Below are 14094 nucleotides of genomic sequence, written 5' to 3' on the forward strand. Positions count from 1 at the left end.
CCCACCCACTGTACACTTTTATAATAAGCTGGTCGGTACCCTAGTAAGTAAAATGCTTCTCTGAGTCTTTTTTTATTAAGTGTATTTATTTATTTTGAGAGACATTCATGAGTGGGGGAGGGGCAGAGAACGAGAGAGACAGAGAATCTCAAGTAGGCTCTACAGTGTCAGCGCAGAGCCTGACATGTGGCTCGATCCCACAAACCGTGAGATCATGACCTGAGCAAAACCAAGAGTTGGACATTTAACTGACTGAGCCACCCAGGCACCCCTATTTTTTTTTTAAGTTTATTTATTTATTTTGAGAGAGAGAGAGAGAGAGAGAGAATGTTTCTGAGTCTTGCAACTCTCAGCAAGATTCCCACCTGTCCTCACAGAATTTAGGGCCTCCTGACTTGCCTGGAACCTCAAGCTTCCAGGTTTAATTCTTGGAATCTGGGGTAGGCTTTTAGATCTTTCCAGTGAATCTCTCCAAGGAAACAATACTATAGCATTTCTGAGCAGTTCTCCCATAAAGTTAAAGTGAGGCCCCAACCTGCTCAAAAGCATTTGTGACAACTCCCCTTTGGCCCTGTTCATTCTTGCCAGCTGAAAGGTTACCCGCCATTCTACCAGTGAGCATGCTAAGTAAGCAGCACCTCTATTCAGAACCAAAACCATGGCCACAGTCGCAGAAACACAGTGAACTATAAATAATGCATAGTAACCTTGGGGCAATGCAAGAGTCTGAAAAAATAAAGAAATGTGATATATTTTATATACTGACTGTGATGGTTAATTTTATGTCAGTTGGGCAAGGCCATGGTACCCAGATATTTGGTCAAATATTCTAGATGTTTCTGTAAAAACATTTTTAGATGAGATTAACATTCAAATCATCAGACTTTGAGTAAAGTAGGTTATTCTAGAATGTGGGTGGGCCTCATCCAATCAATTGAAGGCCCTACTAGGAAAAGATTAACCTCCCCTGAAAAGGTGGGTATTCTGCCAGCAGACTGCCTTCAGACTCAAACTGCCACACGTACTCTTCCTTGGGTCTCCAGCCTAGTCTGCAGATTTTGGACTTGCCAGCCTGTACAATCATATGAGTCAACTCCTTAAGACACCTCTCCCTCAATCTCTCTCTGTCTCTCTTTCTGTTTCTCTCTTTCTTTCTGGTTCTGTTTCTTAGGAGAACTCTAATCACTTATTTTACTGTTGTGTGTATTTTACTCTATCTTAACTCTCTAAAAATGGGCAATTTGCATCCCAGCGTATTGTATCTTTTTTTGTAAACTAAAACATGTTGCTGGAACATGTCATGTCTTGAAAATGCTAGATCACTAAGAGTTAAGTGCATAATGGAAACAGTGCTGTACCTCATTCAGTTGTTCTGTTTACTTTTTTGGCAGTTGAGGGAGTTGGTAGTGTATTACAAGTTGTTAACCTTTAAGAGTGATATACTTTGTTCTCACTCTATAATGCCTAATGAAATAGTTGATACACTATCTTCTGAAGTGTATGATAAGCTATGGTTGGTTTGCATGTTCATTGACTCTTTCTTCCTTTGTACCCTTGTTTGTGCCATCCTCTGCCTGGAAGACTCTCCAATCTCTGCATGTCTAGGTCTTCTTATGACCCAGCTCAGACTCTGGCTCTTCTTCCCTCATAGCTTCAAGTGGCCTGCCTCCCTATTGTGCAGACTATAATCTGCACAATTACCTGACAATAGGACAATTATGTGATGTAACTCTTGTCATTATCTGTATTTTAAGTTGTTCCTTAAATTAGTTACCTTTCACTATTTGTTTACCTTTCTCAGTTACAGAGCAGGGAAGTGATTTTTCTGAGAGTAGGGACAAGGTCTTATATTCCTTGGTATCCCTGCCTTTCCTAAGTTCACCCCAGTTCTAGCACATGGTTGGAGTATTTTGTTGATTCCTTATTTTTATGATCCAAAATGTTACCAACACCTGTCTTTAAATGGCAAACAAAAGGGAGAGTTCTGGTGATTTTCTCCTTACATTAGCCTTCCTCTCCCAGCCCCCAGGGTGGTATAATCAGGCCTTTGTTCTAATTACCTTGAATGGTGGGGAGAGCTTCTACGTAGGACTGAGGCCCTGTTCTTCCATCAAGGTGTGAATCCACAAACTGGCAGTGGTCTTCACCTCTTCCCCAGCTGTCCCCAATGTTGTAGAATGTATCTGCATGAGGGAATACAATGGGTCAGTGACTGGTCAAAAAATGTACAGCTGGTTTGAGAGTTCGCACAAGCTTTGGAGACCATTTGAACTGGGTACTTAAATTCTGTGTGTCATACTTTCCACATTGGAAAAATTATAATGGCACCAACCTCATAAGTGTTGTAAGGATTCAGCAAGCTTGTGTATGCTAAATACTTAACAAGTCCTCACTAAATGGAAACTATTAATATAATAGGCAGTTTTAGCTTTTAACTGGTAGGGCTTTTTACTCCTTGGTTCTTTAAAAAAAGGAATAGATGAAACTGTGATAGAGAATATATTATGAGATAATTACAAAAGGCATGAAGATCTGTAAAAAATAGAACCTATTTTCATACATAACTAGAAGTAGGGTGTGTGTGTGTGAGTCATAAGCTGCTGTCCGTGGTACTGAACCACAGCTGCACAGTAGGGCAGTTGTTTCAGTCAACCCTGGGATACTGGAGTGGCTGTGTAATCCCTCCCGGGAACTCTGATGCAGGGCACGGAAAGCACAATGGTGGGTGAGAAAAGAAAGAGCACAGATAAACAAATAGACAGTGGCCGTTAGGAGAGGTACACACACTGAGAAACTGCCAGAGTGGAGAATGGTAGGGAAGACTTTGTTTTGACATTGTCTTTAAATGATCACCACTAGCATGAAAAACAAAAACAAAACCAAAATGACCTATGAAAAAAATCTATAGCAGCTGAATAAAGGTTTTAAAAATGTATATAGTAAAATCTTAAAGGTGTGCAAGTTTTAAAATAAAAAAACCCAAATTTGTATAGGTGGATGAGTCAAAGCCAGCTGGGTAGAAATGGCATTTTGAAATAGTAGCTCAAGATACTCATGAAATTCTTTGTTTTAATGCCTTACCATAATGAAAACAATGCAATTTTTATTCAGACACAGAAAAAAATAATACTTCTGATCTATGCTTCACCGTCTACAGTTTTTCTTCACAACGGTGTGGCAATGGCAAGGACTAGAGTGGGCAGAACTGTTCTTCAATACTTCTGGGTTATGCTCATACCTATTATTATTGAATTAATGGCAAAGAAAATTGGACTTCATATATCTACCAGAATTTTGGACCTCATTTCTAAAATGCAGTGGATTTAAAAAATACAGAAGACAAAAACGAGTAACTCCAAAATAGAGCCTAAATATCCAAATTGTGTTGAGCCAGAGTGAGATATAATGGGTTTACACTTCAAATACATTCTGATGCACCTGCTATGTCAATTTAGTACCTGGTAAAATAAAAAATTTCCATTTCCATACCTTCCCACACCACACCACTCTCAAAGACCTACCTTTCAGGTTGTCACTGAGGTAGATCTTATACCGCAGTGAATTACAAAGAACAACTCCCACAAATTTTCTATACCACGTCCGCTTCACATACTGCCGGCCGTGGCAGTCCGTGTAGCTGGGGTCATGTTTGAAAGCAAATGGGATCCAGATGGGCTCACCACCTTGATAATACAAAACATAATCTCTAAGTCATGGCACTCCACAACATTTATTGTCACACAAAGTATCAGAAAATCTGGCTTGTTCACTGGCCTTTCCCCTCCTCTCAGGGCTTTTCTCACCTCCTCAGTGGGCACCCTTTTCCTCGTTCCCCTTCTTTCTTGGCACTGAAGTACAATTGAGGAGTTCCTCTTACCTGAACATATTTCAAGTACTGTATTTGCATTTCTATAAGGGATTCTTGAAGTAAGAAAAGGCCTTTAAGCCTCAAGGCAAATAAGATATAATGGCATATTTGATCTTTTTGGACATGCCATCCTACCTCTCCACTCCGAAAGTCTCTCAGTAGGCTCCTACTGTTCCTGTCACTCATAAGACCTGTCTTGAACTTGAGCAATAGGGCTTTCACAGCTGGTTTGAAACACCAAGTAAAAGATGCGTTGTACACTTAATCCATTTTTCTTTCTTTTCAGCAATTTAAAACATTGAAAGGGAATATAAATATAGTTATCTATTTCATTGATATTGGCCACTCCATAATGGTTTTCTTTTATAGATATTAGCTGCTAGGGTCCTATAAAAAAAAAAATTCTCAGGGGTGCCTGGGTGGCGCAGTCGGTTAAGCGTCCAACTTCAGCCAGGTCACGATCTCGCGGTCCGTGAGTTCGAGCCCCGCGTCAGGCTCTGGGCTGATGGCTCAGAGCCTGGAGCCTGTTTCTGATTCTGTGTCTCCCTCTCTCTCTGCCCCTCCCCCGTTCATGCTCTGTCTCTCTCTGTCCCAAAAATAAATAAACGTTGAAAAAAAAAAATTCTCAGAATCATTCTTTTCCCTAGATCAGGATGAAGAGTACAAGGAAACCACAGAAGTTGTCAAAAATCATAAAAATGCAAAAATGGTCAGGGAGCCTGGGTGGCTCAGGGGATTAAGCTTCCGACTTCAGCTCAGGTCATGATCTCATGGTTCCTGGGTTCGAGCACTACGTCCAGCTCTGTGCTGACAGCTTGGAGACTGCCCCTCTTCCACTCACACCCTCTCTCTCAAAAATACATTAAAAAAATGCAAAAATGGTCTAGCATTTCTACTTGTGAGTAATCATAGCAATCTCATATTCAGTATTCAACATGATTACTAGAATGTCAGGTTTATTATTTACGTCAAGAAGAGAAACTTACCGGGTGGCCTCACAACAAGCAGAGGATTGTCTGTAGAGTGAAAAAAAAATAATTGACTTCACTATCATATTTCACAACCATGCAATTGTTGAAGTGTTTATTGTAACTGAGAGTGCTAACTGAAGAACTCCCTGGAATAGATACAATATATTTTATTTGAGAGATGCCAATGTTTTCCTTAGTTTTTATTTTCTAAGCATTTCCTTCTGAGAAATATTCTTTTTCTTTCTTTATACATTAAATATGATTTATTGTCAAATTGGTTTCCATAAAAAACCCAGTGCTCATCCCAACAAGTCCCTTCCTCCCTGCCCACCACCTATGTTCTTTTCTAATTAAATTGCCTTATTATTTATATAGAAGTTGTGGGACAATATAGTTAAGATTTTGATTCGGGTACTACAAAAGAATTCAATATTTGTCATTTTTAAAAGATGTGTCTATCTTGACAAAAAAGTTTGGTTTCTTAAAAAGGTAAACATATACCTACTATCTGATCTATCTACCCCATTCTTTAGTATTTATCCAAGAGACATGTCCATGCAAATACTTGTCCATGCAAACACTTTGCACTTGTCCATGCAAACACTTGTACATGAATGTTCATAGCAGTTGTGTTTGTAATAGCCAGAAAGTAGAAGCCAACTCAAATGTCTATGAACAGGTGAATGAGTAAGTTATGGCACAGCCATATGATGGAATATTGCTAAGTAATAAAAGAGAATAAACTATTGATATATACAATATGGATGGATCTTAAAATGATTTTGCTGAGTGAAAGAAGCCAGACAAAAGAGTTCACACTGTATGATTTCATTTGTATACAATTCTAGAAAGTGTAAATAATCTAGAGAGATGGAAAGCAGAGGAGTGGTTGCCTGGAAACAGGGGAGAAGATGGGCGCATGGGGGGGACAGGGGAGATGGGTTGCACAGCAGCAGTGAGCACGTTGGGGTGACAGTGATATTCACTAGCGTGATTGTGGTGATGGCTTCAAGGGGGTAAACACTTTAAAAGCTACTTAGTTGTACACCGTGTGTGTGTGCGGCTTACTGTATGCCACTTGCACCTCAACAAAGTGGTACTTAAAATCTCTGTATCTTAGCCCAAAAAATGCCACTTAAGAAAATACGGAACTAGCTTTTTAAGGAATGCTGCTTTAGAAAAAATTCATTTTTGTGGTGCCTGGGTGGTTCAGTCGGTTAAGGGTCCAACTTTGGCCTCAGGTCATGCTCTCCCAGTTCGCAAGTTCGAGCCCTGTGTTGGGCTCTGCTCTTACAGCTCAGAGTCTGGAGCCTGGTTCAGATTCTGTGTCTCCCCCTCTCTCTGCCCCTCCCCACTTGTGTGAGCATGCATGCACGTGCTCTCTCTCTCTCTCAAATAAACACAAATAAACCTTAAAAAAGAGTTACTTAAAAAGAAATAGTTCATTTTTATAAAATGCCACAGGCTAGGTAAACATGGGCCATTCGTTTTTTTTTTTTAATGATCATAAAGAAAAATTGCTCTTTCAGGGTAAATATCCTGTGAGTTTCAACACATGCATTTGTTCTTGGAACCCCCACAAGCAGGATACAGAATATTTCCATTACCCAAATCTCCCTTGAGCTACCCCTTTGTACAGATCTTTCATTCACTCTCACAGAACAGGGACCTACCATTAGCTGTAAGTGTGAATGCCTGTTTTGCTCTCCTGCTCTTAAGTTTCAACAGTCTGCTGAAAAAAATGTCAAATATTCCAGGGCAGGGTGGAGGGGAACATATGGGACAACAGCGCAGCACAAACAACAACCAAAGCTTGCCCCTGTGGTGCAGCCTACGTTACACGTACACGTTTGCTTCATGGATTTTTATGTTCGGCAAGTGCCAGAATTCAATTACTTGACAACGTTCCTGTTGTCAAGTAACCACTTTCAGCCGGGCTGTGCAAAGGGAAGGAGAAGCTTGAACAAACTCACTGAACAAGCAAAGATGCCCAGGGCAAATAATTGTCAAATTGCAAGTAATTATCAAATTGTCAAATGGCATACGTAAGGATCTCCTCGGAGCTGACTGTAAAAGACAGTCTTCTTCAGAGGTGTGGGGGGGCCAACGCTCACTCTTTGGAAGCCACAACGGTTAGGGTGGGGGCACGGCAGGACTTTTCTTAGGAGGGGGAGTAGCAGAGAGCTATCTCTTTCAAACTGTATGGCAGTCTCAGAAATTACATTTCTGTTCTCAGACTTGGGGCCAGAATTTCTTGATAGCTTTCTAGATTTGAATTATTTTTTTCTATACACTTTTATCATGTTAATTCTGATCATCACCAAAGGTCCACTCTCTTTTTAGGAAATGTAGCCATGAACTAGACATGTTCCCTTCTTTACCAAATTAACCCTTGGAAATGATTTTCTCTCTCTTAATTATTAATGAGGAACACACTTCTTAAATGAAATTAGTAAAAATGCTTTTGAGGTCCTTTGCCAGCATTTCTAGTATGAAGCATATTCCCATGAAATATTTTATCTTTTCTACTTACTGTGATGCAGATTTCAAATCATCATGCTTAAAAATAGCTTCCAATGACAAATGTCCTGGGATCGAACTACGTGTGGGAAATAATCTAACCAAAGAGAAGCCAGAGCAATTTTAGTGCACAGCCGGTTCACACGGGTTTCTGAAGGTGACCTGGTTCGTTCGGAGTCATAGGTAACAGCTCCCAGCATAGTTTCCCATGTGGAAAGGCTGCTAACCCAGGACTGTGGCCGTGGCCAGTTTGTGCACACTGCTGTGGACCATGACCACAAGAACACCTTATGGGAGGGCCAGAGAGCTCTGTACACCAGCATGCCCCAGTGCACCGACATCCTCTGAGTGACACTGCTTGTAAGACTGGCTGCTATTCTAATTAAACTCTCCGTATGAAGTAAAGACATCTTTGTCTCCTGGCAAAAGAAGCATCTTGAAGACCTGACTAATTGGAAGAAGCAACCGCCTCTCTGGCCACATGACATCGATGCTCTTCAGCTGTTTGTAATAAAAAAAAAAATTAGCTCTGTAACTAAATCTTCTACAGGGAGATTCAAACTTATCTTTCCCACATGGTTGAAAACTAGATTTTTCCCTTTCATTGGAATTTGACCCTTCCACTTTCCAGGCAGTTCCCAATGACGATTACTCTTAATTTTATTATCCAGATTTTAGCACAGCAGAAAGAAAACGATGTTTATTTTATGAAGTGATATCCAACATGAACTCATTAAATAGAAAAGATTCTACTTCTTCAGTTTTTATTCCATTGTAGTCATGATTCCAAGTGATTTGTCTTTGAGAAAAGGAGAAGAATGAGAATATGAAGTTGCTGTTACCTGATTCTGTAACAAATGAGACCGAAGGGCTGATGGGTCCGTAGCCATGTGGATTTTTGGCTTGAACTTTAAAATAATACCTGAAATTGGAAGAAAACATTTTTTGAAAGAGAAGCTTCTTTAATTTCTGTGTAATAAGACAGATTCCCCAACTATTGAGCATTTGCTCTGTGGAAGGGCTTGACTGTAATTTTTTTTTTCTTTTTGAGAAAGAGAGAGAGAGAGAGCAGGGGGAGGTACAGAGAGTGGGAGAGAGACAGCTCAGCGTGGAGACCTATGTGGGGTTCAATCCCACAACCATGAGATCATGATCTGAGCCAAAATCAAGAGTTGGACGCTTAACCAACTGAGCCACCCAGATGTCCTGAGTATTTTTTTTTTAAGTTTATTTATTTATTTTGAGAGAGAGAGAGAGCAAGTAAGAGAGGAGCAGAGAGAGAGAGAGAGAGAGAGAGAGAGAGAGAGAGAGACAGAATTCCAAGCAGGCTCCACACTGTCAGCACAGAGCCTGACATGGGGCTCAAATTCACAAACTGTGAAATCGTGGCCTAAGCCGAAACCAAGAGTCAGACGCTTAACCAACCAAGCCACCTAGCGCCCTGGAGTGTTACTTAATACATCAGTGATATTCATATTTTTCCTGAACTTTCTCATTTTCTAGTAACTTTTCAAAATAATACAATTAACAGCATAGACTAATGTAGCTGATGGCAACAGAAGGAGCAAATCGGGCAAATAAGCCACTTAGTGTGTGTTCCTTAAGGCATCAAGGCTACATGGCCCCACACAGGCTCATCCCTAGATGGAAACCCCTCTCGCCCTGCTCTTGCCCCACTTGAGTTCCACAGCTTGAGAAGGAGAAGTTAGAGCAGCAATACACTTACAGAGCAGAATTCAAATGTAACCTAATTCTTATCACTGGACTCTGTGGAAAAGCAGGATGTTTGACCCAGTAATGATGCAACTCACTGTGGGCAGGGAGAAGTCAGCCAGTCCCGAGGTTGGCCTCCTCAGTGGAACTGACCTGACAATGATGTTTTGGGCATGGACAAGTACTATGGTTGGCTCTGGAGCTTTAAAAGTCACTGAGTTTCAAGCTTCTGTGCCTCAAGGAAAGAGAAGCAAGTCCAAGAAGGGGAAGAGACCTGGAGAGGTTCTGCTGTGGATTAATCTTTGTCTTGGAACAGAGAATGGGCTTGTTCATCTAGCGGGAGACTGACAGGCCAAGCAGGTTGGGAGTCCCTAGACATCTTGGTTTGTGCTCTTAGGAGCTGCAGGACAAGAAGTGGTGGTTACAAACTACCGGAGCCCAACACCACAACTGTGACCCACTAAATCTACTGTTAATCTTCGTGGCTTCTCTACCTCTGGAACACCAGACACTACCTGTGCTCCTGTGGTCCTCAGCTACTTACAGGTGAAGAAGGGAGTAAGAGACCCCTGTAAGTGGTGTTTCTGCCATTTCCAAGAGTTCATAACAAGTCTTTGCCTATGGTCAGTCATGGCACACAGGTTATATGCATTAATTAAAGTGTGCTAAATTTTCAAGAGGTGAATTATTTATTCAGATTGCAAATTCATACTTCTGTTACATCACTGTCCCAGTGCCAAGCCCTCGGACCTTCTGAGATCACCAAGGAAGTCTTGGGCCTCACAGTTACACAGAGATATTTGACATTGGGCTTGATTAAACAGCAAAGAAAAGCTCATTTGGGAAATCTGGTCTTCTTTTAAGCCTTTCAAGAAAGTCACTCACATCTCATTTAGAAGAGAATCCTTTTTAAATTTCATTAAAAAAAAAGATATGCACAATTAAGAACATATGAGTTTCCAAATCTCAATTCACTCAGCAGTCTGTGTTTTCCCAATTATGCATACTTTTATTCAGTGGTTATGGAGTTATTTAAGGCAAAATTCTGCAGGCAGTGGGTTTGGCATACGTCAATGATACTGGTCAAACTTACAGATACTTTCTTTCCTTAAAAAGGGAAATCAAAACCTAAGGAATGACACATACTCAGAGGCTCCATGAGACATTTCTGCTGAATATTTCTTAAGCCATCGCTGCAGTGGTCCTGATACCAGTCCCCAGGGTCCACCGAGGGAAGCACAGCTCTACAATTGTGGAGATGGCACAGGACGCCAGACTCGTAAGATTGCGTCACTGTATCAATTCTGTCTCACCACTGAAACCTAAGTGTTCCCCTCATCCACCTTCTCTGTCCACGCAGTTACTCTGTCCTCCAACAAAGCCCTCACGGCCCAATTCCAAGGACATATTTCCATTTGAACCTCACCTAATGTGTCAAAGCAAATTTAAATACACTAAACTGAAAAACATGAAATTATGAAAAAAAAAGTAAGGTTCCTACTTTCAAAACCACATTAAACTTCTTCTAGAAACTAAAATATATATATATTTCAAACACTGAATAGTCTCTGACTCACCCAAGTAACAAGAGCAATCCAACTTTGCCTTCTTATATAAGTTCTTGGCACCTTCTTTTGAATAGCTCCCCAGCCTAAGTCTTTGTGCTTTAAGTATAAATGAAACATGCAGACTCTAGAAAGTGATCTGGGACCAAGATGGGTGAACAAGGTGTGCAATGTCCATGTAAATTCAAGTACAAGATTCAGTTATAAACAACCAAAGCTTAGTTTTTTACACAGTGGCTCATCTAGAGGGGACTTCCTATGTCTCCCACAGGGACTCAGGTGGGATCTGGAGAAGCCCTGAGGATAGTGCTGACAACAGGGACATGCAGCCTCCATGGAATAAAGACGAGGACCACTAATGTGGATCCACCAGAGACATTTTGTATCAGCGTAACACAGGGAGAAGATGGGCATCCCTACATCAGGCTGTTCACGGGGGTTTTGAGGAAATCTGCGTAGAGGAGCCATGTGTGCTCTGTGCCTTGGCCAGCACTCTCCATCAGAAGAAGGAATAGGGGTGCTTGGGTGGCTCAGTTGGTTAAATGTCCAACTCTTGGTCTCAGCTCAGGTCATGACCTCATGATTTGTAGGTTCAAGCCCCATGTTGGGCTCTGTGTTGACACTGTGGATCCTGCTTGAGATTCTCTCCCCTACCCTGCCTCTCCCCTGCTTGTGTGCTCTCTCTATAAATAAATACATAAACTTAGAAGAAGAAGAAGAAGAAGAAGAAGAAGAAGAAGAAGAAAAGGAGGAGGAGGGAGAGGAGGGGAGGAAGGAGAAGAAGAAGAGGAGGAGGAGGAGGAGGAGAAGGGAGGAGGAAGAGGAGGAGGAAGAGGAGGAGGAAGGAAGGAAGGAAGGAAGGAAGGAAGGAAGGAAGGAAGAATTGAGCAGGCATCCTAGAGAGAAGGCTACAGTAGCAGCTGCTATTTCCAGCCTGTCCATCAGGGCACTGACTGTGGGTGGAGGTTAAAACAGGAGCCTCGAGGGACTCCCAAGACCCTCTGGGACCAGCCTGTCCAGCCTCCTCTCTTCCTCCTCTGCCACCACACTGGCCTCCTTTCCTTTCTAGAACATACCATGCTTTTGGATGTCCTTTCTGCTTGGCCTCGCCCCATCCACATTCTCCAGATTAACTGCTGCTTACTACTACCCCAAGGAAGCCCACTTGACTGCCCCCCCCCCCCACAAGTTCAGGAAAAAAGTCCCCTATTATACTCTGCCTCAGGACACTGACTTGTGAAATCTTATTATTTATATTATTGCTGAAGAACTGTGAGCTCCATGAAGACAAGGCCACGGTGTAGTTTACAGTCTGCCTCCCCCCCCCTAATGCCCCCCCTCGACCCCCAACCAATCCCACCCCCTTTCTCAGTGCATAGTCTGGTGCCTGGCACAGAGAAAATACTAAGTACATATTTAAGGAATCATGAGCCCTCATGCAGACCTGTTGGAAGAATGAATATACCTTCCTCCTGCATAACCATCTCCTGACATTATCCAAAACTCAAATCAGCCTAGCAGCAAAAGTTGTAGAAAGAACATTGGCCATGGGGTGGGGATTCAGGAGACTGGGATTCAAGTTCTACCACAGAAGCTATGAGGAAGAACCTCTCTCACACCTCTTTCAGCCTTGTGACACTGAGACTGTTCTGGAAAAGCACTGTCACTCACACAAACACAAAAATTGGATATTGACTCCATTGTCTTAAATTTGTTGTTTTTGTTTGCTTTAATTAATCAGTTTTTCATAATTACTAGGGAAAAATAAAGAAAAGTGCTTTTCTCTGGTTCCTGCTTTGCTCCTTGTTTTTTATTCAAATCCTGAAGCCCATAATAGTTTGTGAACACTTAACTCAGGCAAGTCCACATGGCAGTTCCAAGCCCCCAAAGAAGGTTCTCAGCTAGTTCACAAGTGTCTCAGTACCCATGGCTATTGCCTAGTTTCTAGCCCTTTGGCACATTTCTGTTTAAGAAAAGTATTTTGTTTCAACCTTCTCTGTGTTCCTCTGATTGTACAGAAAATGAGAGACCTCAGGTCCACAGACATGTCATTTAGAGCTCTTTGCTCCATAAATATAGGGCTTGATGTGACACTGATGTGCTGGAGTCATTTGTATGGGCTTGAGAAAGCCAATTATTAAATATTCAAGAATCATGCAGGCCCACTGGTAGCCTGGAATTGGCCATGGCAGGAGTATTCACACTACAGAAATTGGTAAACACCATCAATCAGGGATTTTTCTCCCCAGAGAGCTGGTTTACATACACACCATAATTGACCATCATGTTCTTGGTGCTTTGTCCATTTTCATCCACCAGAAAAGCTTTTCTGATGATCATTACTATCAAAACCAGATAGTATAAAAGAAGAAATGCACACTCACCCTCTTGTTGCCTTGGGAATGTTTTGTAGCTCTCATACTGAGAGCCAGAAACTCTGGTTCCCGGATGGCCCTCTGGCCAACCAGTCACTGTCCAGTTTCAGAAGATGCACTTGTAACCTTTATTAATGTGTAAAATGCATCTTTCTAAATGGTCTTATCTTCTACACCACAGAGTCTGAGTACCAGTTAACTGATATGTTTAGTAATTGCTGCCCCATTGATGTCACATATGAAGGCTGTGCTGCCTAAAGCCACCGCATGATTGACTGCATATGGATCCATTCCCCTTCAACACACAGAGCCACCTTTCTTTCCCCAAGGGTAAGTAGTGTCTAGTCTCTGGAAAACTGGTAATAAAACGGAAACATGATAGACTAACAATCACAATAGAATAATTTCTTCTAAGAAAATACATGACATACAGTGGGCATCCCTGGAAACTCTGTGAGAAGTAAATAGAGACTGCAGCAGAAATCATAAAATCTATTCATCGATCTTTTCATTTTCAACCTGAGGATATCTGTGACCACACACACAGGTCTCTCTCTCTCTTTAAAAAAATTTTTTTTGAGAGAGAGAGAGAGAGCCTATGCAAGCTAAGGAAGGGAAGAGGGGGAGAGAAAGAGAGAATCTTAAGTAGGCTCCATGCTCAGTGCAGAGCTCAATGAGGGGCTCCATCTCATGACCATGAGATCATGACCTGAGCCAAAATCAAGAATCAGACACTTAACTGACTGAGCCACTCAGGCACCCCTCTCTCTGTTTCTTTTTAATGATGAACACATCATACCTTGTATTTGGCTTCAAGTTCTCAATGGGCAAATGAGTTACCGAAGAAGCTTGAGTAGACCACTTGTTCCTAATGAAGTCTTCATAGGATGCACTGTAAACCAAGTAACCTGCAAGTGGAGATAAGGAAGAACCCACTGAGCATCAATGAACCACATCACCCATGAGGTTTGCCCCTGGAAGAGGACAAGGAAGAGGCAACAGCACAGCGGCATTCCCTTCTGTGGGAAAAGTTCAAGAATGAGAGAGAGCTGCATGCTGCATTTGGATGGGGTATAATGTTG

The 14094-nt window shown here is 41.8% G+C and overlaps 1 protein-coding gene across 1 annotated transcript in view; it reads right to left on the minus strand.

The window, feature by feature from the left end:
- The window catches only part of FNDC1 (fibronectin type III domain containing 1), a 107601-nt gene that overhangs the window by 1326 nt on the left and 92181 nt on the right, over positions 1 to 14094 (minus strand). Inside the window, exons 18-22 of the mRNA XM_040448737.1 lie at positions 13812 to 13920; positions 8202 to 8281; positions 4855 to 4884; positions 3522 to 3683; positions 2061 to 2183 (exon numbers count right to left, since the gene is read on the minus strand). Of these exons, the coding sequence (XP_040304671.1) occupies positions 2061 to 2183; positions 3522 to 3683; positions 4855 to 4884; positions 8202 to 8281; positions 13812 to 13920 (504 nt within the window). The remainder of the gene's footprint in view (positions 1 to 2060; positions 2184 to 3521; positions 3684 to 4854; positions 4885 to 8201; positions 8282 to 13811; positions 13921 to 14094) is intronic.

The sequence above is a fragment of the Herpailurus yagouaroundi genome, unplaced genomic scaffold (assembly GCF_014898765.1).
Source record: "Herpailurus yagouaroundi ecotype Mexico unplaced genomic scaffold, PumYag 198, whole genome shotgun sequence".
In the NCBI taxonomy this organism is placed as follows: domain Eukaryota; kingdom Metazoa; phylum Chordata; class Mammalia; order Carnivora; family Felidae; genus Herpailurus; species Herpailurus yagouaroundi.